Source organism: Callospermophilus lateralis, chromosome 5 (genome assembly GCF_048772815.1).
Source record: "Callospermophilus lateralis isolate mCalLat2 chromosome 5, mCalLat2.hap1, whole genome shotgun sequence".
Classification (NCBI taxonomy): Eukaryota; Metazoa; Chordata; class Mammalia; order Rodentia; family Sciuridae; genus Callospermophilus; species Callospermophilus lateralis.
Window position 1 is genome coordinate 128,104,291 of NC_135309.1, and position 24,795 is coordinate 128,129,085.

The 24,795-nt window shown below is 36.7% G+C and overlaps 1 protein-coding gene across 2 annotated transcripts in view; it reads left to right on the plus strand.

Moving 5' to 3' along the window:
* The window catches only part of Emb (embigin), a 54,630-nt gene that overhangs the window by 13,113 nt on the left and 16,722 nt on the right, over positions 1–24,795 (plus strand). The window contains exons 3-5 of one of the 2 annotated variants that reach the window (XM_076857303.2): positions 10,609–10,629; positions 16,566–16,755; positions 16,989–17,077. In XM_076857303.2, coding sequence (XP_076713418.2) covers positions 10,609–10,629; positions 16,566–16,755; positions 16,989–17,077 — 300 coding nt within the window. The remainder of the gene's footprint in view (positions 1–10,608; positions 10,630–16,565; positions 16,756–16,988; positions 17,078–24,795) is intronic. The other variant, XM_076857304.2, reaches the window with a different exon arrangement.

A 24,795-nucleotide genomic window follows, 5' to 3' on the forward strand; every position in this document is an offset into this window, starting at 1 on the left:
TGAAGCAGATCTTTTGATAAGGGACTGTTTTTATATCACAGTTCTAAGTTTTCCAATGTTAATATTTGTGGACTTTTTTTTTTTTTTTCCCTTTGCTGTGCTGGGAATTGAACCCAGGTCCCTGCACACGCTGAGCAAATGCTGTACCACTGAGCTATATCCTCTGATCTCCATTGTCAGTATTCAGAAGTCGTTTATTATATTATCACAATTAGAATGTTTCTGTATTGTTACTTTCAGTGTGTGTGTATGTTTTTCCCCCTTTGCACATTGTAGTGTTTTGAATCTCAATAGTTTGTTATAGTTTAACCAATGTGATTAAAATCAAAACATCAGCTGGCAGTTTTCTTGAGCAGCCTGTTGATGTTGCCATCATTTGTCACCCTGGTAACCCAATGGCACATTGTATTTACCATGCTGATGTGAGCAGCTAGCCTGGTGAGGAAAGAGGGGACGAGGTGGGTTAAGCAGGTGTTGAAACTACAGGTAAGCAAATTAAGCACAATGTAAGGTTTAGGAAGATCGGTCACACTGAGGAAAGATAGCCATGTTTTCTAGACCCATGCAGGTGAGAGTTCTGGGTCAGGAGCACTCAGGCTTTACAGTAGGATGATTGAGTTGATGAAAAGAAGTGAGAATTTGGCTGTCCAGACTCTTGCTACCTAGAAGATTCTAGAATGACTCTAATGATGTGTGACTATTCATGATATTTCTCAGAGGCAGTCATCAAACCTTATGTAAAGACTTCATGTACAGAGAAGACAAAATATGAGTCCTGTTGTTCCCGGGGAGCGAAAGAGAAGATGGAGAGGGCTTCACAGTAGCAGTACAAGTGGCACAGCTGCGAGTGGCTTTTGTTCTCCAACAGAGAACTGCTTCCAGTAGCAGAAATGATGACGTTTGGGCTGGGTAATTCTTTATCCTAGGGGGCAGTTTGGAGCACTGTAGGATGTTTTTAACAGCATCCTGGCTTTTACCTATTAGATAGGAAATCAGAAGTCCCCTGGAAGACAAAATCATCCCATTTGCCCTCTCTGCTCTACATGTAAAAGAGGGTAGATCTGGTTTTTGAGAGAGCTGTTTTTAATGAAATACTTGAAGCAGACTACTTATAAAGACAGAAGGTTTGTTTATCACTCAATTTGGAGTTTCAAAGTGCAAACTGCATGACGCAGGATCTTGGGAGGCCTTGTGGTGGACGGGGTAGAGAATGTGGGAGGAAGCTTCACATCTCAAGTCAGGAAGCACAGGGATCTGGGTGGTGCCAGGCCTGCTCCTTTTATAACACCCCTTTCACCAGAACTCAGGGTTCCCCAGAGAGGTACCTGATCCCTTGGTGGGGCCCTCAGTGACCTAAGGACCTTTCACTCTTAAAGGTTCCAACATCTCAATGCTGCTGTTTCACGGCCAAGCCTCTAGTACATGAATTTTGGGAGAACCTCTCACATCTAAACCACAGTACCTGGCAACTGTTCCCCATCCCTCCACCATGGGAGGACATATGATTCAATAATCACAGACACTTTATTCACACCAAAAAGTCAGATGTTGTTGCTCAGAGGCCCAGGACACAGCCCAAGTGGGACAGCAAACCGGATCTATTATAATTCCACCTCATCCCTCCTTTCTGCTTCTTCTGTTCAAATGCTCCCTATTTTAGAGAATTAAGCCAAAAACCACATCTCTGATAAGGCTCAGGTAGATAAGAGCTACATGTTTCTCTGATGTTTGTATATATTTTTATGAACTTTTAATTATGTAAGTAAAATAGAATTTACTTTAAAAAACATTAAAACATTATTTCCAGCATTCTAATAAATTTAAAGAATCTGAAAACCCTCCTGCCACATCTAAGCATGTCTTCAGTACAGTAAACCTTATCTTAAATATACAGCCAAGGACAAATGAAAGTAAAGACAATTTCTACTGACCAATATTGGTAATCAGAGTGTCAATCCTGGGACTTGATGTTGTATTGGGTTTCCTTGTGTCTGTGGCCAAGGTACTTAAGTTTTAAGAGCCACAGAGATATAAAAACCCAGCCTTGAATCTATGCCAGGAGAGGAGAGTAGGAACTGGAAAACCCCAGAAAGCTGATCCTTTCCTGGCTACAAACAGTGGAAGGTTTGACCTGGCATCAGCTGACAGCTGGGTGGGGCATCAGCTGACAGCACAAGGTGATGACAAGTTGGCTTCTTTGTTTTGCCTTTTTCTGCATTAAAAACAAAAGGTTCCCATTACTGTCAATTAAAAATACACCCCCAAACCCACCAAAGATTCCTCTGATTATTCAAAGATATGGGCCTGCCCTGGAGGATGTTTGGATTGCACATTTATATTACTTGCATTACAAGCTGACAAATAACAGAAAAGGATCCCTGGCAGGTGCTTTTTCCACAGGAAAACCATAAAAAACGTCAGTGGAAGGACACATTGTCCACCTGGCTGTGCAGTCCATATTGAGAATGTGACCCAAGAGAAATACTAAAAACAACAAAGCAACCCCTGGTCTGCGAGCCAGCCAAGGAGCTGTAGACTAGATGTTCCTGAACTTCACAAGATAGGCACACAAAGGAACAAATGTTAGAAATATGAGAAATGTGGGAAATGAACATTGTACTATCAAAAACAGAACTTCTAGAGATAAAAGTCACAAACTTCACAGACCATGTCAAAGCCCTGCTACTAACCAGCACTTCTATCACTGTTCTATCCCCTCTTTCATGTGATAACTTCTATTCAAAGTGTGCTTCTTTCTCATGCTCTGTATGTGTGTGCATGCATGCACAGGTGTGGCATATACATGAGCAACATAAAAACTATAGTACTGTTTTAGCATATAGTACTGTATATGTGTGTATATATACTTACACATATGTGTATGTATATAGTATATGCACCATATACTTCTGTTTTATATGCATACAGTAGTCTTCCATTCTTCAGGGGGGAATATTCCAAGACCTCCAGTGGATGCCCCAAGCCATAGTACTGAACAGTACATGAGCAGTCTTCTTTATCCATGGGCTCTGAATCTGTGGATTCAAAAATATTAAAAAATATTTAGGGATAAAAATATGTACAGAATGTTTACAGCTTTTTTTTGGTCATTATTTCCTAAACAATACAGTGAATGGCAATTTCCACACAATGTACATGATATGAGGTATTCTAAGTAATCCAGAGATTAAAGTGTGTAGGAAGATATATGTAGATCATATGCTTTGAGTATCTATGGATTTTGGATTCTGAATCCCTCACAGATTCTGGGAGATGGTTGTTCTATGTTTTTTCCTGTATATACACATCTATAATAAAGTTTAATGTATAAATTAGACATAGTAAGAGATTAACAACAACAATAATAAAAAGTATGTAAAATGTCATCACTCTCAAAATATCTTACTGGACTGTACTTACCTTCTTGTTGTGGTGATATGAGATGATAGTTAAAGGAAGCACTTTCTGGCTTCTCTTTGGGATATCCAGATTGCCAGCTTCACTACTCTTGCCCTTTGGTGATCCCATTATTAAGTGAAATAAGGTTGCTTGAGCACAGCACTGTGATATGTTGTGACAGTTATAATCTGACAATGATGATGGATAATAAGTGATTAATAGGCAGAAAGCAAATACATTTTAAGCGATCTGATGGACAGAGGCTGATTCCTGTCCCAGGAGGTACAAAGAGGGGTGATGTGAATTTCATAATGCTACTCAGAATGGCATCCAATTTAATACTTATACATTGTTTATTTCTGGAATTTTCTTTTTTTAAAAAAAATTTAACTTTTGGTATAGATGGACACAACACAATGCATTTATATTTATGTGGTGCTGAGAATCAAACCGGGGTACCGCTGGTGCTAGGCGAGCGCTCTACTGCTGAGCCACAATCCCAGCCCCTGGAATTTTCCATTTAATATTTTCAAAGCAGGTAAATGAAATATGGAAATTATATAGTATTGTTTTGTATTTTTAAATATTAATAGTATATCCCTATGTATTTTTTTGAAAGTTGCTTTTTTTTCCCCTCTACTATCAGCTTGGAGATTTAGCCATATTACATATGATGTAGCATGTTTCTTTTACTTGTATGTACAGTGTAAATATACCAGTTTACTTAGCCTTTTTTTCTTGAAGAGTTTGCTTATATTCTTTCCTATTATAAATCATATAGAAATGAGCACCCTACATATATTTCCCAGGGCATAATTTTGAATGTTTCTGTTGAATAAATAGCACAAAGTAGAATTACTTAAGAAATTACATGTATTTTTTATCTTCATAGACACTTCAAAATTGCCCTCCAAAATATCTGGATGGTTTGCCTCTTCCCCTGCCCGTATAGTTGAACACAATTTTCCCTAAATGTTCTCTAATTCTTCACAGTATCAGACTTTGGTTTTTGCTGGTGAGTACGAGGAGCTGTAGCACTGTTGTTTTCATTTGTATTTTGGAGTTGGACATACTTTTGCCTGTGAGAGCATGTACTTGTGTTAATATTCTTTACCAGTTTCGGTATTGGTTTTTAAAAGTTGATTTAAATGAGGGAGGTATAAATTTTGAAGACTGATTCTTTCTGGATTTTTAATGGAAGTTGTAGGTATTTTCTCCCATTTGCTTTTAAACCTATATTCTTTTTTTATTGTGAAAATTTTTTACCCTATGTTTTTTTTTCTATTATTTTCAAGTTTTTGCTCTTCACTTTTTAACCCAGTGGGAACACAGTTTTGTGATTTGTGTGTGACAGGGAACTAATTTTATTGTTATTATTTTGTGTAGATATTAGTATCTCAACTCCCTTAATGTTGTACTCTTTTTTCCTACAGTGTTGAGATGTTCCACGCTAGTTAGAGTCCAGATTCCTATATTATTGTTTCTTAACTGTTTGAGTATTTTTCAAGCTACCCAAAGTAATAAATAAATTTTATCTGATGCACTGCTCACACATTCAAACACATGAAACAAAAATTTCATCAAACAACCCTTTCCCCCTCATACGTGTGCTACATTTGGATAATTTCTCTTGCTCTTCTGAACCCATGAAAAAGCAAATCTGGTCATAACTACTAAATTATTTTCTGACCTGTGAGTTGGTTTTGACTTGCAACTTGAAAAATTCTGCCTATTTTATTCCATTAATTTCTTGATGTTTCCTGCATTAATACACTAATATTAGTTTTTAAAACACATCTCATATCTTTGTGTTTGTTTTTTTAAATAGATTTTACTATACTTGGAGTTTTACTTTTGCATTTAGATTTTTTTTTTTTTTTTTTTTTTTTTTTAGCAATGCCTGGGTGGTCCATGGGGTACATATATGGGGGCCCCAATCATTTTCTTTGTTAAAAGGCCAAACTTTTGCTGTGAATTCTGATTTTTGACTAAAGGTAGATTTCAGATTTGACTGCAGGTTTTTAATGTTGCTGATATTTCCACTGTGCTGATATTTCACTATGGGTCATTTTAACTTGACTACCATTGAAGGTGTTGGATTAGCTAGAACAAATTGGCTAATTCCCAAGTAACCTGGTTCTTTTTGATAGCTCACCGAAGGCCATAAATTATTAGAAGCCCAGCCATATTTTTTTTATATTGGTCACTTCCATCCAGTGCATCCAGGCTTCCTCCTTCTTTCCTCTATTTCTTTTTTTCCTTCCCTCTCTTCTTTTCTTCTTTTCATTTATAGAGAATTGCTGGAAGAAAAATAAAAAAAGAGCAAGGGAAAGAAGATGAGGAGAAAGTAAATGTGTTAAAGCACATATGGAAAAATTGTCCACCTGCTTCCCCATCCTCATGTTAGTCTTAGGAAACAGGTTTGTTTTGTGAGACCATTTAAATCAGGACTCCCAGAACTGAGAAGTAGAAAGCAGCACAGAAGACTAAACAAATCTTATGTATGATGCAATCTATGGGAAAGGATATGTCATCAAAGCACAAGATCTTTCTGAATTGGAAAACAAGCATGTTCCACAAATGGAAATGTTTATCTCCAACAATGAGAACCAAGTCAGATGCAATCCAGAAATGAATATTTACTCTAGATCTAACTAAGAAGAATATGAAGGGATGTTTTGATAGTCTTTAAGGTACACTTGCATTTGCAATCCAGAGTTTCCTCTTCTGTGAATTGCTTTGCATTCTGTATTGCTATTGATGCTATGACAATTAGATTGACTAATATTGGTTATAAAAAAATCTTATTAAAGAGAAAAATAAATTTTTGTTAAAATTTCTGTTCATATTTTTTCATGAAATGACTGTGAAAGAGCCCCCTCCTATAGTGTTTTTTTTATTAGTTAACTTATTTATTTTAATTAGGCATATATGACAGCAAAATGTGTTTTGATTCATTGTACACAATTGTAGCACAACTTTTCATCTCCCTGGTTGTATACAATGTAGCGTCGCACCATATGTGCACATACGTGTACCTAGGGTAATGATTCCATCTCATTGCACCATATTTCTTGCCCCCATACTCCCTCCCGACCCCTCCCTTCCCTTTACCCAATCAAAGTTTCTCCGTTTTTCCCCATGTCCTACCCCACCCCCATTATGGATCAGTATCCACTTATTAGAGAGAACATTTGGCCTTTGTTTTTTTGGGATTGGCTTACTTTGTTAACATGATATTCTCCAATTCTGTCCATTTACTTGCAAATGTAATAAATTTATTTTCTTTTAATGCTGAGTAATATTCCATTGTGTATATATATACAATTTCTTTATTCATTCATCTATTGAAGGGCATCTAGGTTGCTTCCACAGCTTAGCTATTGTGAATTGAGCTACAATAAACATTGATGTGGCTGCATAGCTATAGTATGTTGATTTTAAGTCCTCTGGGTATAGACCAAGGATAGGAATAGCTGGGTCAAATGGTGGTTCCATACCCAGTTTTCCAAGGAATCTCCATACTGCTTTCCAGATTGATTACACCAATTTGCAGTCCCACCAGCAATGTATGAGTGTGACTTTCCCCGCCCCCACCATTTAGATATTTTAAAGTAAAGGAGTACTTTTTGGGTTTTGACTGATCTTTCCTTGAATCTGTAGATTAATATTGAGGAGAACTGAATGTTTTTGCAATATAGTAGTGCCACTTGTGATATAGATCCCATTTGATTTAGGGTATCTACTATAGTTAATCTTAATTGTATTTATTTATGTTTGAATTGTTATCTTCTCTGCTACCAAGAGCAATTTTTAATTAACCTCTGTATCATACATAGCATATAATAGTACTGAACAAATTTGTTTTGGCTGAAAACTGAATCAACTGAGACATAAACCTCTTATTCATTCCTGCATATCTCCTTAAGCATTTTGTGCCTAGAATTTCTCATTCACCTCCCCAGGCAGCATTTTTTGTAAGCCTGAAACCACATTCTAAGGCAAGATGCCTGATCTCTCTAGAGAAGTGTTTCAGTACTTTAAATTCTATATTCCAGGATCCACTTGCATTATTAAAATTAGTTCAGCAAAAATTCATCAAGAAAGGGTTCAGTGGTGTACAAAGCAGACATCTTTCTACTGCTCTCCCCTGAATATCCTACAGTTTACATTCCAGTGGGGAGAGGCAATGAATAAATAGGTAGACAAATTAATTAAAAAGATAACACTGGGCAGTTTCAAGTGCAGGGGAATAAATCAAAGGTGATTTGATAGAGAGTGACTGTGGAGAGCAGAGTTGGAAAAAGCAGACAGGGGAGCCCTCTTTGAGAAGGAGGCATGTAGGCTTGTACTAAAATGCATATTACTAAGACTATAGAATCAAAACCTCTGGGAGGAGGAGGCCTGGGTATCTGCATTTTTAGAATTTTAGAAGTTGATAGCCTGAAACACAAACCATTTGGCTGGGGTGAAATCTCCAGGATGGACATGAATCTGCAATCACCTACATTCTGGACACAATCTTTATCAAAATAGTGGGTCATGCTGTTCATTAGGTGTTCATGCGTTCTCCACTTGATTGGGTGAGTCCTAAGGCATCTGTGCTTAATTATACTTTGATGAAGTCCAGTTATTTTTTAATCTTTATCCCCCTGATATATCCATGGTGCAGAAAGAAGACCAAGGGATGAAGAAGCCAATTTTGAATGCTTTGTATACCCTAGTCTTAACTCATCGTAGCTACAGACTTACCAATTCTGTACAGTATGTGTGTGTGGGGGGAGGTTCTACATAAGATTCCCTGGATTTATTTTAAAATTAGTTTTGCTACTAAAAGAATTTTTAAAGCCAATAGAAAAATTCATTACAAAATTTAATAGTCCCTTGTATTGGGGAATCTATAGATACAACATTTTCATTTGCTGCTGTTTTCTTACATTGTTTTAAAGTGAAGGTGTACTGCTTACATTGTTTTAAAGTGAAGGTGTACTGGCCAAGCGTGGTGGTACATGACAGTAATCCTAGTGACTCAGGAGACTGAGGCAGGAGGATCACAAGTTTGAGGCCAGCCTCATCAACTTAGTGAGGCCCTAAGCAACTTAATGAGACCTTGTCAAAAAAAAAAAAAAGGGCTAGGGATGTGGTTCAGTGGTAAAATGCCCCTGGGTTCAATCCCCAGTACCTAAATAAATAAATAAAATGAAGCTGTACAAAATGGTTCAAAGTAAGTAGAAACTTTTCATCAACATAGAGAAGGTGGAAGTTGGAGGATAGTTATTGCATGAAGTTTTCTTAATTTGCAAATGCAAAAGAGATGGTAAAATGTAAAAAATGTGATTTATAGCTCCAGGAACAATAAAAGAGGATTAGCTGTGAGTGGAATGTACAGGGCAGGGGTGGGCTCTTCTGATTCCTGGACTGATGCCCAAACCTAGACCTTACATTCTCTGCACCCCCATATGTAACCTCAGGGTTTACTTTTTAGATTGGCTGAACAGGTATTATAATTAACACCTTGCAGAATTTATTATGGGGACCAAGTATTAAAGATGGTCCATATTTTTGTAAGCACCAAATAACATAATTGCTATGGAATATTAATCATGAAGTGGAAGAAGGCACGTTTGAAACAGTCATTGTAAATCTTGGTAGGTGTGAATGAGCTGGGTTCATGATCTCAACCATAGAAGCAGTCTTTAATCAGTGAAGCAGGAACTGATTTATTGAATAGATTTTCCTTAGCAGAATTGAGGGGAAGGCTGGAAACTCAAGTCCTGGAAATACCAAGGACCTAAGGAGGACAGACAGTAAGAAATACTGAAATAAGGCTAGTTAGGATATTACTGTTGGTACTGTACAATCTTGATATCAGTGCCTAGAATAGATTCACACAGTAGATTGTTTTAATTGATTTTTTAAAAAATACATGACAGCAGGATGTATTACAATTCTTATTACATGTATACAGCACAGTTTTTCATATCTCTGGTTGTATATAAAGTATGTTGACACCAATTCGTGTCTTCATACATGTATTTTAGATAATTATATCTATCACATCCCACCATCATTGTTAATCCCCTGCCCACTCCTTTTCCCTCCCACCCCTCTTCCCTATCTAGAATTCATCTATGCCTCCCATGCTTCTCCTCCCTATCCCACTATGAGTCAGCCTCCTTATATGAGAGAAAACATTCGTCATGTGTTTTTTTGGGGTTGGCTAACTTCACTTAGCATTATCTTCTCCAACTTCATCCATTTACCTGCAAATGCCATGATTTTATTCTCTTTTATGGCTGAGTAAAATTCCATTGTGTATATAGGCCACACTTTTTTTTAATCCATTCATTCCTGAAGGGCACCTAGGTTGGCTCCACAGTTTAGCTATTGTGAATTGTGCTGCTATAAACATTGATGTGGCTGTGTCCCTATTGTATGCTGTTTTTAAGTCTTTTGGGTATAGACTGAGATAGCTGCACCAATTTTCAGTCCCACCAGCAGTGTATGAGTGTACCTTTTTCCCCACATCCTTGCCAACACTTATTGTTGTTTGTCTTCATAATAGCTGCCATTCTGACTGGAGTGAAATGATATCTTAGAGTAGTTTTGATTTGCATTTCTCTAATTGCTAGAGATGATGAACATATTTTCATGTGTTGATTGAATGTATATCACCTTCTGAGAAGTGTCTGTTCATGTCCTTGGCTCATTTATTGATTGGGTTATTTGTTTTTTTGGTGTTTAGCTTTTTGAGTTCTTTATATATCTTAGAGATTAGTGCTCTATCTGATGTATGATGGGTAAAAATTTGCTCCCCGGATGTAGGCTCTCTATTCACCTCACAGATTGTTTCTTTTGCTGAGAAGAAACTTTTTAGTTTGATTTCATCCCATTTGTTGATTCTTGGTTTTAATTCTTGTGCTATAGAAGTCTTATTAAGGAAGTTGGGGCCTAATCCCACATGTTGAAGATTAGGGCCTACTTTTTATTCTATTAGATGAATAGTCTCTGGTTTAATTCCTAGGTCCTTGATCCACTTTGAGTTGAGTTTTGTGCATGGTGAGAGATAGGAGTTTAATTTCAGCCCCTAGTTTTTTTTTTTTTTTTTTTAAATACTTTTTTAGTTGTAGGTGGACACAATACATTTATTTATTTATTTATTTATTTATTTGTTTGTTTGTTTGTTTGTTTGTTTTATGTGGTGCTGAGGATCGTGCTCATACATGCCAGGTAAGTGCTCTATTACTAAGTTACAATCCTGACCCCACACAGTAGCTTTTTAATAGAACTGTTACATGGATAGGTAAATGAAAGGCATGTAGTAGGTATGTCATAAATAAGTTGGACAAATGGATGAATGAATAGTGATGAACTGTGATTTCTGTATCTTTTAATTAGCTCTTTTTAGTTATACATGGCAATAGAGTATATTTTGACATATTATGCATAATGTAGAATCACTTCCCATTCTTGTGATTGTACATGATGTGGAGTTTTACTGGTCGTGTATTCAAATATGAACATGGGAAAGTTATGTCTGATTCACTCTGCTGTCTTTCGTATGACTGCTGTACACTTGCTGTTGCTACTGTGATTAGTTTCTCAGTTCTGGACTCCTTCCTAACTGTGAAGCCCTGGGTAGGTGGATATGATTTGTGAGGCGTCCAGGCCTGAAGGGCATAGGGGAGGAGTTTCCAGCTCTAGGTGTCCACCTGAGTACAGAGCTTTCCCTTTCTTTGTACTCCATGGAGTAGAAGGGTGTTGAGATTCCTGTCACCCCAAATAGTGATAAAACCCACTGCTATAGTGTTGGATAACTTTCATGTTAATTACTTGGAAATAATAACAGCAAATCAATTTGATCATAATACAACAATGTAACCATTTGCTATGGTTTTTCTAGGAACTGATAAACATAAGGCTGTGATGTTCCAGTCTTTATACTGTGGAAAGATGTTTAATTTTTGGATTATTAATGTTATTTCCACAAATCAGATATTATATTGTTGAAAACAAGAAGAAAGATGCAGTTTTGAAACTCAAATAGAACTGTGCACCACCATTTCCCATTTTTCTTTGAAATGTTCTTAAATCAGTTTAGTCTTTTCAGAATGTATTTCAGAACGTGAGCAAGTTTCTACCGTTTTAGAAGTGTAATGTCATGGATGTTTTTGCAAAACTTCAAAACAGCAGAAATGCATTGCAGTTATGCAATATTCAGGAAGTTGAAATGTTGTTTGTTGAGTTCACATTTGTTGGCTAACTACAAAAGATTTTAATGTGAGTGGTAGAACTTTCTACGTATTTATGATGCTGTGATTACTTGACAGGAAGAAAAGCAAGCTGCAGTAATATTACAGGAAAATATGAGACAACAGGCTCAGAGGATGGTCTGACACTCAAAAAGCCTGTATTGTGGTTTATATCACATAAAAGAACATTTGGTGAGGGTGTGACTGAGCGAATTTTTTAAATGTGCTGGTTGTGCCAGTCAGTATCATCCTGTTCACATTGTTCTTTGCTACATTTAAAGTTCTAAGTTAGTTTCATCTTCTATTAAGATTTTCTTTCATTTAAAATCTTGGTTGAACAGTTTGAAGGTGATGAATAAGTTAATTTCAATGTTACAAGAATTTCATATCATTGAGAGTGGGTTTATACTACTGGTTAGAAGGATCTGAATCTAAATTTGAGATTTGGTGCTCATCTATAAAGTAGGAATGATAACCATAATACTTCTGAGAACTGTTTGAAGATTAAGTGATACAATCAACATATAACTCATAAAGGAAGAAAAGTTTATTTTGGTCGGTTTCAGAGGCCTTAGTTCATGATCAACCAACTCAGTTGCTCTGGGGGTGAGGTGAGGCAGAACACCATGGTAGGAGGGCCTGGCAGACAAGAACTACTCAGTACTCCATAGAAGAAAGCAGAGCTGGTGGGTGGGAAGAGACTGCAGAGAAGATAAACTCTTACAGGGAACATTCCTGTGTCCTGCCTCCTCCTTTCACACCCCACCTGCCTATAGGTACCACCCAGTGAGTCCTTTGAAATTATTAATTTATCAAATGGATTAATCCATTGATAGGTTGCCGCTTTCATGATCTAATTATTTTACCCCTGAGTCTTTCTACATCAACACAGGAGCTTTTGGAGGATCCATCGCATGCAAGCCACACCAGGAACATACATTGAACAATTCTTATATTATATCACCAGTGCTCTTTCATATGATAGCATTTTCTGTAGTCTAATGAAAATATCCATTGTCCTAATTTGCCAATGAGGAAAATGGGACAAACAAGGAAACTGCGGTATTCATTCCATAGACACTTTTTCTTTTTTTTTTTTTTTTTGCAAATGAAAGATGTCTCATCAGGGCAGTTAAGTAATCTGAGTTTTACTTTTACAAAAGCACAACTTTTTATGTTATAAAAAATAGGTAAAGGAAGAGAAGCTAGCAAGAAAAGTTAAGAGGTCATTTGCCTGGTTCTGGTGAAAGGTAATGAAGACTTATAATGAGGAAATTTGATTGACATTTCAGAGATGAGATGAACTGAATCCTATTGCATGTGAGTCAGGATTAGTATGGTGAAATAGAAGCAATGTAAAGCGAATTTCAAGGGATAGGTAGTCTCTAGCAGTATTTGTTATTCCAGGGACATGAAATATGTAAAGCATGAGCTGTGCAAATAGGTCATCAGGCTAAGCAGTAGACCCTTTTTAACCTAAGTGAAAGCATTTTCTTTTTTAATATGGTGAGTGAAGACACCAAAATGTATTGTATTGAGGTGGGAATACAGCTGAGATCAGAGACTGTGAAGTTGATTATTTGAAGAAATTGACTAATTCAGTCATTCTTTTTGGCAGAAATTTCACTAAGAGATGGAACTAAATTTTAAGGGTACCCCAGAGCTAAATGTGAAATGAGGAACATTTAGAGATAACAATTTCAGGACCAAAAATACAGTTGACCCTAAAATATTTTCTCTCATAGCTACCACCACATGTAATTCCTACTATGTGGTAAGCACTTACCCAATACAGTGAAATGTGTAAATTCCTTCTGCTTTTACTTACTCAGTTTTCTTCCTGTATAATTTGACTCTTGCTCAGGTCTTTTATACCTTGGCTTTTGTTTTTTCTTTTTAAGAGTAAAACTCCATTCAGCAATTTTGTAGTTACACAAGCAGTTATTTCAAGCATGTGCTCACAAAGCACTTCACACTGGCTGTATTTTCCTGTTTGCAAACTTTGCACCTTTCCATTGCTTGAGAAAGCATTTTATGCAATTTTAAATGTAATTAAAAGTGATAGGACATTTCAATTAAGTTATGTTTCTTTTTCTTTATAAACTTTGGCTCTGCATCTCACAAGAATGCACAGGAGGGACTTGGGAGATTGGTTTACATAATGCAGTGTGCCTTTGCCCTTCCCTGACCTTTCTGAGGAACTGCACAGCTCTGACATGTGCACAGTTGCTTCCCTGCTTTTCCATGTTGTATTACCCAGGTGTGATAAATATCATGTCCCTAAATATTACAGTTTTGTTTTACCTTTCTCTTAAAAAAGATGCATCAGTTTTGTTTTTTAAATATTTATTTTAATTAAATTTTATTTTAAATAAAAATATTTATTTTATATCTTTGTTTTATTTATTTATTTTTATGTGGTGCTGAGGATCAAACCCAGGGCCAAGCATGTGTACAACCTCAGCCCCCCAAAAGATGCATTAGTTTTAAAGTATCTTATAATCTTCAGCTTTCTCAGCATGACTGTCTCTCCTGTTTTTAATTGTCTGTTGAATAAAGCAAATCATGTAACATTTTCTCACAATCTGAATGTTCTTGACTCCCATGGGATATGGTTCAATTTGTTCTTTCATTCTCTATATTTCCTGTAAACTGGGAGTTGGATGGGGGGACTTCCTCTGTGTCAGATTCCCCTTCCCCCTTCTGGACAGATGACTGCCCAGGTGGTGGGGTATCATTCTATTTTTGAGATGATAGCACAGTTAATACAAAATGCTGAGATCCAAGATTCCCTTGGTATTGAGCACCACTGAGTTATATTTATATGTTTTGTTTATTTATTTATTGGGTAGAATTCTTCTCCTTGACTGTTTGAGCTAGTGGTAGAGCTGGTGTCAAGGTATGTGCTTAATATTTTTCCTTTATCATCTTAACCACTATTCAGAATGAAAGTTGGTACTGTAATGTCCTCTGTAAATGGAAGTGTGTGTGTGCGTGCTTGCGTGAGTGTGTGTGTGTGTGTGTGTGTGTGTGTAAGAGAAAGACAGAAAAATAGATAAGGAGTGGCTCCTGCCATCCTGACTCTACTGGACCCCCTGCTGAGATCTGGGAGCCTGACTGGTTAATAAAGTTTATCCTTGCTGTCTTGGTCAGAGGTCCTGAAATCTTAACTGCAGACTCCCGGATGAACAGGATTGGTCCCTACTATCCCATCCTCATTGCTAAAACATTGGGGAAGAAAAGCTTCCCCTCTTCCCCTTTAGATTCCACTAATTAAATTGATGAAAGATTAGTAAAGAAAAAGAAGATTTAATTATGTATGTATAGTAGTTCACAGAAACAGTGTGACTCAAAGGGGCAATTAGGAGGCTGGGGATGTGGCTTAGTGTTAGAGCATCTGACTGGCACTCAAAGTCCTGGGCTCTATCCCCAGCATGGCAAAAGTAAAGAAAGAAAGCAAGAAAGAAAAGAAAGAAAGAGGGTTAGAATTAAGGCTTATTTTGTATTTAATTTTTTTTAAATTTAACTGATACATAATAATTGCATGTATTTTAAAGGTACAATATAATATTTAGATATAAGATATAATGGTAAATGATCACATTTGGATAATTTGCACATCATTTATCATGTCTTTATATTGGGAGCATTCAACATCTTCTCTACCAGCTATTGTGAAATATGCAATTGATTGTTGTCAACCTTAGTTATCCTACTATTATGAAGAACATTCTAAGTTATTCCTTCTGTCCAGTTGTACCCCTGTACCTGTTAATCATCCTCTCTCCACCTGCCTCTCCCCCACCCTTCTCATCCTCTGATAATCATTATTCTACTCTCTGTTTTTATGAAATCAGCTTTCTTAGCTTACATGTATAACTGTGATCACAGGGTAAGTAAGTTTCTGTGCCTGATGCTTCACTAAACAATGTCCTCCAGGCTCATCCATACACCATCTTGACAAAGAAAGGAGAGGGGCTGAGGGCCACTTATGGGAAAAAAACAGATTTCTTCTTGGAAAAATAAGCCAGCCCATAGGAGAAAAGATAGCAGACATGATGTTTTTATGGCAGTGTCCGTTCAGATGTGGCATGGAGACTTCTCTAGTGATGAGAATTATCTTCCTTGTTTGCTTTTGGGGAGGGGATTTATGACAAGGGGGTTCTTCTCAGTGCTTTTTGGAGGCTCTATGTTTAGTCAGATAAAAGATTTCAGGAACTCAATGCCTACTGCTCAAAATAAATTTTTATACTTTATTGGCATATCCTGGACTCTTTTCATATATGTAGGTGTGTACATATGTGTATATACAGATGTTATGACTGTTATGAATTGATACTGATGTTTGGAATTCAGTTAAAATTTAGAACTATAGGATGTCTATGTAAATTCTCTTTTTTTAGATTTACAGGTTCTTAAGAATACCAGGAATGACAGAATATAGCATCTCAGTCCAATCCACACTATACACAAAGCATTCTTGTGACATGTTCCAACACTGTGTTTATTGAAAAGATTTGAAATAGGCCCTCTAGTCTCAACCCACTAGTGTGGATTGGTGTTTACAGTTATACTGTTCCCACACTTTCAGAGCATATGGAATATGTTTTTTAGTACTCTCTTCCCTATATCCTATTTAGCTATCATGATTTCAAGAGATAAATATCACAGACTTATGCTTTTGTGATTCTGTTAATATTGTATCAAAACTTTTCTTCAGCTGTGCCTGTGAAGGAGAATAAGAAAAGTAACCAGATCTATGTTGACAGAGGAATAATTCTTCAAATAAATGGATGGAATGTTGAGAAACTGTTCATATAGCACCATTGAAAATTTAGAAAAGGTTTTCTATATTGGATTTCCCTGCAAATGTAACTTTTAAAACATTTTTTTTTTGTCTTTCATGACTTACAGACAAGTCCAGTATGCTAGTAGAAAAAAATATCACATTAGAAAAGCCTTCTAATATGGAACTCACATGCCAGTTCACAACATCTGGAGATTTGAATTCAATAAACATTACTTGGAGAAAAGGTGATGAGCTACTTGAGAATAATAATTATCTCATTAATGCATCAGGAAACACCCTGTATACCCAATACACGTGAGTATACAAGATTTTCAACCTACGTTGATAGCCAGAATTGGTTTTATCCTAAATATTTTTACTGACAATAAAAAATTCCTTTGCAGTTAATGAATGTTAAGCTAATATTCTAATTTGCATGTTTATAGAATTATTTCTGTTTTTAAATTTCGATTAATTGTTAAGTCTTCATTTTCATTAAGAAGTATTTGAAGAACTAAGCCTGGATTAATAATTTAAATTACCTTTAGGTTCACCATCATTAATAGCAAACAAATGGGAAGTTATTCCTGTTTCTTTGAAGAGGAAAAGGAACAAAAGGGAACATTTAATATCAAAGGTCAGTATTAATAACTTGAGAAATAATAACTTCAGCATTATGTTCTTAGATTTTTAAGTCCCTGATTTTAATTATTATTGTAATAATACACACAATGAAGTTGGGAAAAAAAATTACATGCTTTCCATTGACTCACAAAGGTGACCTTGAAAATGGTCTTGCATTCCCTAATCCACTCCCTTCTCTGCTTCCATCTCTTAGTTTAAATACAGGTTTTACTTCCAAAGGCCAGCCTGCCAGGTTTTCATAAATCATATTAGTCTCTTAATTTATTTATTAATTCAGCCCTCTAAATTTAGAGCTTTTATAATAGTCCTCCAGATTTCTGAGTTACTGTGCTCTCCCAGATTAGGAGAATATGGTTTGGTGTACTACATCCCTGACTCCAGGCCTTGTTATTTTAGAGATCCATAAAATTTAAATATAGTATGGAGATGCACAAAGGGTTGAGTACATTTTATATCATCATGTATGGCCGTTTAAAAATACAGCCATGCATCCCTTAACAGCAGGATACAGTCTGAGAAATGTGTCATCGGGTGCTTTCCTGTGGGAAACACACAGAGCACTTACAGAAACCTTAATTGTTGGCCTGCGACACACCTGTGCTCTGTAGTGGAGCTTGTGGCTCTTAGGTTAGGACTCTGGAGAGTGTGTTACTTCATTGAACACTGTTTGCCATTGTAACCAGTGGTAAGAATTTGTGTATCTAAACATGTAACAGGTACAGTAAAGATACAGTATGAAAGATACAAAGTGGTATGCCTTTGTGGGGTGCTCCCGCGAATGGGATCTGAAGGATTGGGAGTTGCCCTGGGTGAGTCAGTGAGTAGGTGGTGAGTATGGGTCAAGGCCTGGGACTTAATTGTCTACCACTGTAGACTTTGTAAACCCTGCATACTTAGGCTACAATAAATTTTTAAATGAAAATTCTTTAATAATAAATCATCTTTAGCTTACTGTAACTTTTTACTTTATAAATTTTAAACTTTTTAAAAACTTTTTTGACTTTTCTAATAGGCTAAAACACAAACATTATATAGCTATACAAAAAATATTTTCTCCATGTAACCAGTGGTAAACCTTTGTTTTTATTAAAGAGTCTTTTTTTTTTTTCAACTTTGTAAATGTTTTTGTTTAAAGTGAAAACACAAATACACATGTGAGTCTAGACCTGCACAGAGTCAGACTCATGGCCCTGTCCTCACCACCACCTCTTGTCCCATGGACAGTCTTTAGGGGCAGCAACACACAAGGAGCTGTCATCTCTCTGATAACAAGTTCTCTTTCTGGAACATTCTTGAAGGACCTGCATGAGGCTCTCTTCAGAAGACCTATTCAGAAATCTGTCCAGAGTGGTTTGCTTGATTTGTTTCACCGTATTTGTCATAGATTTGCTTTTAAGCAGATGATGCACCATGAGTCTTCCTCCCTTAATGAAAACCTTGCTATGTCCGGGTCCATGCTTGTAAATGTTTTAAGGAGCCTTAGTATTCCGCTTCTGCTGAACACTTAACTTTGACTTTTCATGGGAATATTTTTTTCTGTCCTGCAGTTTCCTTTTCTCTGGCCTCTTCTTCAGTTACCCATTCACTAGATAATAGGAATTTTTCAGCTCCCTTATAATCTTCTGGGACCACCACTGTGTATCGATGATTTATTGTTGACTGAAATGTAATTATGTGCCACATGACTATTCAAACCCCACAATATAATCTACAGTTCTTCCTCAGAGAAATAAGCAAATTGATATATTTACTATTACCATCATTAAACCAAAACTTTACAAAGTCACAATCTCTATTATCCAACTCAAATAGTCTCATAATAAAGACAAATTGTTTTGGGGTAATTATCTTTATGAACATCCCAATGTTTTGTGGTAGATTAAGGAACTACAGTGTTCATGCCGGTATTTGGGAAATATAGCCTGTTGAAAACTGTGTAGGGTTCTGCTACACATTAATTTTCCAGAGAACTGGAAAACTCTTCTCCTTTTTCCAAAAACTTTATTCTGACAGAATACTGATCCCATCCTGAAGGCCCTGTCAGTAGCAGAATAACCTGCTTCTTTATTTCCATGATTGAAGGTGGTTCACTCCCACGTCCCTCCCTGTGTCCTCTCAGCTCTGGGACTCACCTCCTTTGCATATTTTGTAAATGTTCCAATTTAATAAAGATAACATGTCCTTGGTCTTTCCAAAGGCAGAAATTGGTTTTTTCCTTTGATTATTTTGATCATGTATATTCTTTCTTAACCTTCTGTTGACTAATTTAACTTAGTGGAGGTGTGGATGGACCATATGCATTTCCTTACTGTGTCCTTTTCCTCTCTTCTTTTCCCTGTCTTGTCCTCCCTTTCATTCTCCTTTCTGCTCCTTTTCTCCTTCCTTTTCCTTTCTTTCTTTCCTTTTTCTCCCCCCTTCACTATTCCTAATAAGTGAAAAAGTATTAAACACACACATGCATATATACACACAAAATACTAATAATCACATTTTATTGAGTGTCCTTTAAATATGTAAAGAAGGCCTCTAGGTGTTTGCTCACCAAATCTCGTGACTTAAGTGCTCCTAGGAAATTCAACTTTAAATGCTGTGTGTGTGTGTGTGTGTGTGTGTGTGTGTGTGTGTTTAATACTTTTTCACCTATTAGTGAAAATTAGTGTGTGTATCTCCTCTCTGTCCTCTACATTGCTTTATTTTCTGGAAATACAGACTTACCGTGTCTGATCAAAGTTTAAGTATTGACTGTACAACATTTTTTTCCTTATTAGCCCTCATCATAAATCAATCAGATTACTATATATGACCATTCTTGGCTCTGATGTGAATATTATTGGAAGCATTTTACTTTTCAAAAATATCAATTTCATGCCAAGTATTCTTAGGGAAGGCCTCTTGATTCCCCAACTATTTTGACATTACTAAGCTAATGCTGACCAATACAGGAATGAGCTTTTAAATCAAGTCTTTCAGACAAGCAAAAAAAAAAAAAAAAAAAAAAACAACCCACTGAATATTTGCATTTTCCTCTTGTTTTTTAATTTATGTGAAGCAATTTACTTCAAATTCCTCTTTATTTTTGTGATATTGGGGATTGAACCCAGGGCCTCATGCCTGCCTAGGCAAGCCCTCTACCACTGAGCAGCATCACCAGCCTATTTATATCAAGACAGTATTTTGCTAAGTTTCTCAGGCTGGCTCAAACTTGCAATCCTCCTGCCTCAGCTTCCTGAGCAGATGAAATTACAGACAGGCACCCCTGTGTCCAGATAACTTGTTTGGTTTTAATTGCTGCTTCGCAGTAATGTAACTTTTAAGTGTGTACTATATCCTGAAGGTTTTTATGAAATTAATAAGTTGAATCCTTCCAGATCTTCCTTGGTAAAAATAATAATTCATTTAGGTTGAATATTGTTTGGAGAAATGATTTCATTTATGTAGAATTTAAAGATATCAACACAATAATTAATATTATAGTTATTCTTTTATTAGGTCTGTAAAGCTTGTGAAGTGTTGTATATTATATTTTTATAATTGTCTGTTACGGTTTGGATGTGAGGTGGCCCCCAAAAGCTTATGTGTGAGACAACATAAGAAGGTTCTGAGGAGAAATGATTGGGTTGTAAGAGTCTTAACCCAATCAGTGAATTAATCCCCTGATAGGGATTAACTGAGTCTTAACTAAAGTGGTAGGGTGTCACTGGAGGAGGTGGGGATTGAGGCATGGCTTGGAGTATATATTTGTATCTGGAGAGTGGAGTGTCTTTCTCTGCCTCCTGATCACTGTGATGTGAACTGCTTCCCTCTGCCACCCTCTCCTGCCAGGATGTTCAGCCTCACCTCGAGCCTTAAGGAATGGAGCCAGCCTTCTAAGGACTAAAACCTCTGAAACTGTGAGCCCTCAAAGGAACTCGTTTTCCTCTATAGTTGTTCTGGTCATATCATTTAGTCACAGCAGCAAAAAGCTGACTAAAACACTGTCCTATTATACTTTCTCTACATGGTTTGCTTATGGTTTTTCCTAAGAATTTTCTTTTCTTAGCAGCACTAGAGTTGAATGTGCATGAAAAGCCTGTTTTATCCACTATTTTAAAATTAGCCAAAATAATTTCTTTTTTTGGGGGGGTGGGTCATAGACTACATGAGACAACTATAGCTCGAGCCTGAGCCCTTAGAAAAAATCATCTTCAAAGTCCCTGCTTCTGTCTTTACAGGAGCCAGTTGATTTATTGCTACAAGGGTATAACAGGGCTTCAACATTACTGATTAGTACAAGGCAAAAACCCCCGCTGACTTTGTGTGCTTGGCTGTGGATGCCAGAACCTGCAAGACAGCAAAAGTGCACGTCGGGAGCTTCTAGGTGCTGATGATTATTTTTCATCCAAGAAAGATGAGAGATGAGAGTTCTTCAGTAGTGGGTCAAATATCCTTAGTTGATGAAAATTTCCATAATATGAATCAATATTAAAAATCTCTGTAGAAAGTATGCAAAAATTAAATTTGTTACAAACGAGAGAACTTTTTGGAACTCCTGGGGAGATTTTGATAGGACCAAATGCTATGAGACTTGTCATGACTCAGCCATCTGTCTTCTCTGGGAAGTATCCAAGAAGTAAAAGTGTGGAAAAGTAGCATCATAGAAGCAGCTAGGACTTTAGTCCTCAGTCTTCATGCTGAAGTCCACTTAGCTCTCCTTGACCATATGGAAGAATCTTTGTCCTAATATGGTAGCATCTAAATGTCCTTAAGCCAACTGTGACATTTAAGCTAATCTATTCTAGTCCATTAGTATGCAAATGCAGATCTCCAACCTTCTAGCTCCAGAGAGCTACTTTACCACTGGCTAGATTTGAACCCATCTTCCTAGACAGTATCTTAAATCATCCATTTCACTACCTTCAAACCTGATTATTCCAACCCCAAGGCTCTCATGTGTCCTACTTTACCTAGAGTTTAAAAAATCAGCAAGGCACATTAGAATACTGTCACACTGTCCTTATATTAATAAATTTTTCCAAACGTAAGTAGTGGCCCGGAACAAATTGTGACCACCCTCCCACCCCAATAGTTCAAACAAATTAGTGTTCTCTAAATATGGTACATTGTATCATTCAAGCCCACACTGCTGTTATTACCCATATAAAGCAGAGCAGAGGAATGGTCAATGTGAACTTGGGCATTAGTCCAGGAGACAGTTAAGGAAACAGAGGAGATAAAAAAAGAAAACAGAATTTTGTTTCATCTTCTCCTTGTCATCCCTCGGTCATTATCATTTGTTTGTAGTGTACAGCTTAATCCCAATATTTAATTGGGATGGTTAGTAGCACAGCCATGTGATCCTAACCTGGATCTTATATAATACCCAAGTATTTCCTAGAAAACCCCTTTCAGCTGCCAGATATGTGTCCTGAGCATGTGCCTCATGGAGACCTGCTGAAAAATAGTATTCCATGTTTTCCTCCCAGTGTTGCCTTTTCCCACTTTTGATTCTTAACCTGTGGGAAAATTTCAATATTTTGATTATATTTCAATACATCTTCTGTTAAAGCATGACCTAATCTATGGAAGGAAACATACTGAAATTGAGAAATAGCATATCTGAAAGATCACCAATCTAGGAAAGTAGAAACTCTGGCCTTGACCAATGCCCAGCACAACCATTTGCAAAGTCTGCACTTCTAAACAGTGTTTGTGCTAAGGTGATCTTAATCTGGCCAGAGACCAGTGCTTCATGAATACACTTTGTACCTCTCCCACAGAAGTCAAGCAGTGTGGCTTTGCTCCATCTGAGGATGGAGGGAACCTTGTGTCTTTTTTGAGGGCGCGGGGGTGCTAGGGATTGAATCAGGGCCTTATGCTTGTGAGGCAAAGATCCCTCTGTCTTTAGTGGAGGATCCCTCTGTAGGTCTTTAGTTGACACCTGTTCTAGAGTAGGGTTGATATTTTCAAGTGAGACATTAATTTTCAAATGCTTCAGTGTTTTAATACTTCACCTAATCTGTAAGTGTGATTAGAAAGTAGTATTGATAGACTAATAGTGCTCTGTTAGGATATTCAGGAAAAAAATTAGCCCTGAACTGATCCAGTTACTCCTCCTCACAGTAAAATGTCAGCTGTGGAAATACACACAGAAAGGGGAACCAAGATGGATTATTACTGGCTCACCAGCTAGGTGTTACTAGTCTTTTAGCCAAAGTAAACTAGTCTATCCCTTCATAACCCAAACTCAGTTTGGTACTACTTATTCTACAGAAGAAGATAATTCACCTGCAACCAGGAAAAAAGAAATGATGAGCATGGGGCTGAATTGTTTCTGCTTCCAAATTCCCAGTTATAGGAAATAGGGCCTAATTAATGCCCTATAATATGAGGAGAGCCTTCCTCTTTAGGGCTGGAAAGCAAGAAGGCTGAACAAGAGGAAGGAGTTGATAACAGAGGTTAGCATAGACCTCAGACTGTAGAGCATTGCCAGCCTTCTATAACCACAGCCTTAAAATATCTAGTGCAAAAATTGGTTCTGCCCTAAGGAAAATAATAGAGAACAAAATGTTCCATGATTCAGCCGATTTGAGCCTTTAACATTTAATCATTTTCTCTTTCTCAAGAACTTAAAATATACTTGTTACATTAATATTAAGACAGATGGTCCCCTTGTTCTCTTGGATCCTAGAGTTGCTTCCAATTTCTTATATTGGTTACTTTCCTCCATGTCTGTGCTATCTCTGAAGTGGTAGCTACACACTAAGAAAATTAAATGAAAACTAAGAAAATGGCCTTAGCTAATAGGGCAAAACACCTATGTGAGAGAGAACTTTTCCCCTCTTTAAATAAGCTAGATTGTAGTTGTCTTTTTATTAAAAAAATTAGTTCTTGGTTGTTTCAAAGTATTACTTGAATTTTTTCTGCCTTTTCTCATTAAAACTAGTTTGTTGGGAATGAGCTATTTCCTTTTTAATTCTTATATTTTATTTCATGTATATTTTCTGCTTCACATACTACATAGGTCTTTTTAGCCAGTTTGATTTTGCATTATCTGTAAGGTGCAGTAACTGGGCACCCTCACTTAAATTGTACTGATTTGTTTGAATTATAATGCTAATCAAACACAATAATGTTTAAAAATTTTATTTCTACATTATAATTGTACATAATAGTGGGATCCATTGTGACATATTTGTACATGCACATAAAATTTGGTCAGTTTCATTCCCCATTGCCTCTCCTTCCCTCCCCTCCTCACTACCCCTTGTCTTCTTCCCCTACTCTCCCAGTCTTCCTTCTGTCTTCATGAGATCCATGCCCTCTTTTCCCCCTTTCTCCATTTCACCTTCTCCATATAGTCTGGCCTATTTTTCTTAATATAATGCTGTCATGTTCTATCCATTTTCTTGCAAATGACATAATTTCTTCTTTATAACTGAATGAAACTCCATTGCAAACACAATGATCTTATTTAGCTGCTTTAGCCAACCACTTGAATGTGTGGTTAAAGCTGTAGGATTCACTGAAGGTTGCTTTTTTTTTTTTTTTTAAGTTGATTATCTTTAGTTATGCATAACATTAGGATTCATTTTGATATATTTTTAAAAGCATGAAATATAATTTGCTCTAATTCAGTCCCCAGTACTTCCTCTTTCCCTCCTTTCTTCCCTCTCCTGTTCTCCTCCTTCTACTCTACTGATCTTCCTGCTGTTTACTTATAGTTTTTTTTAT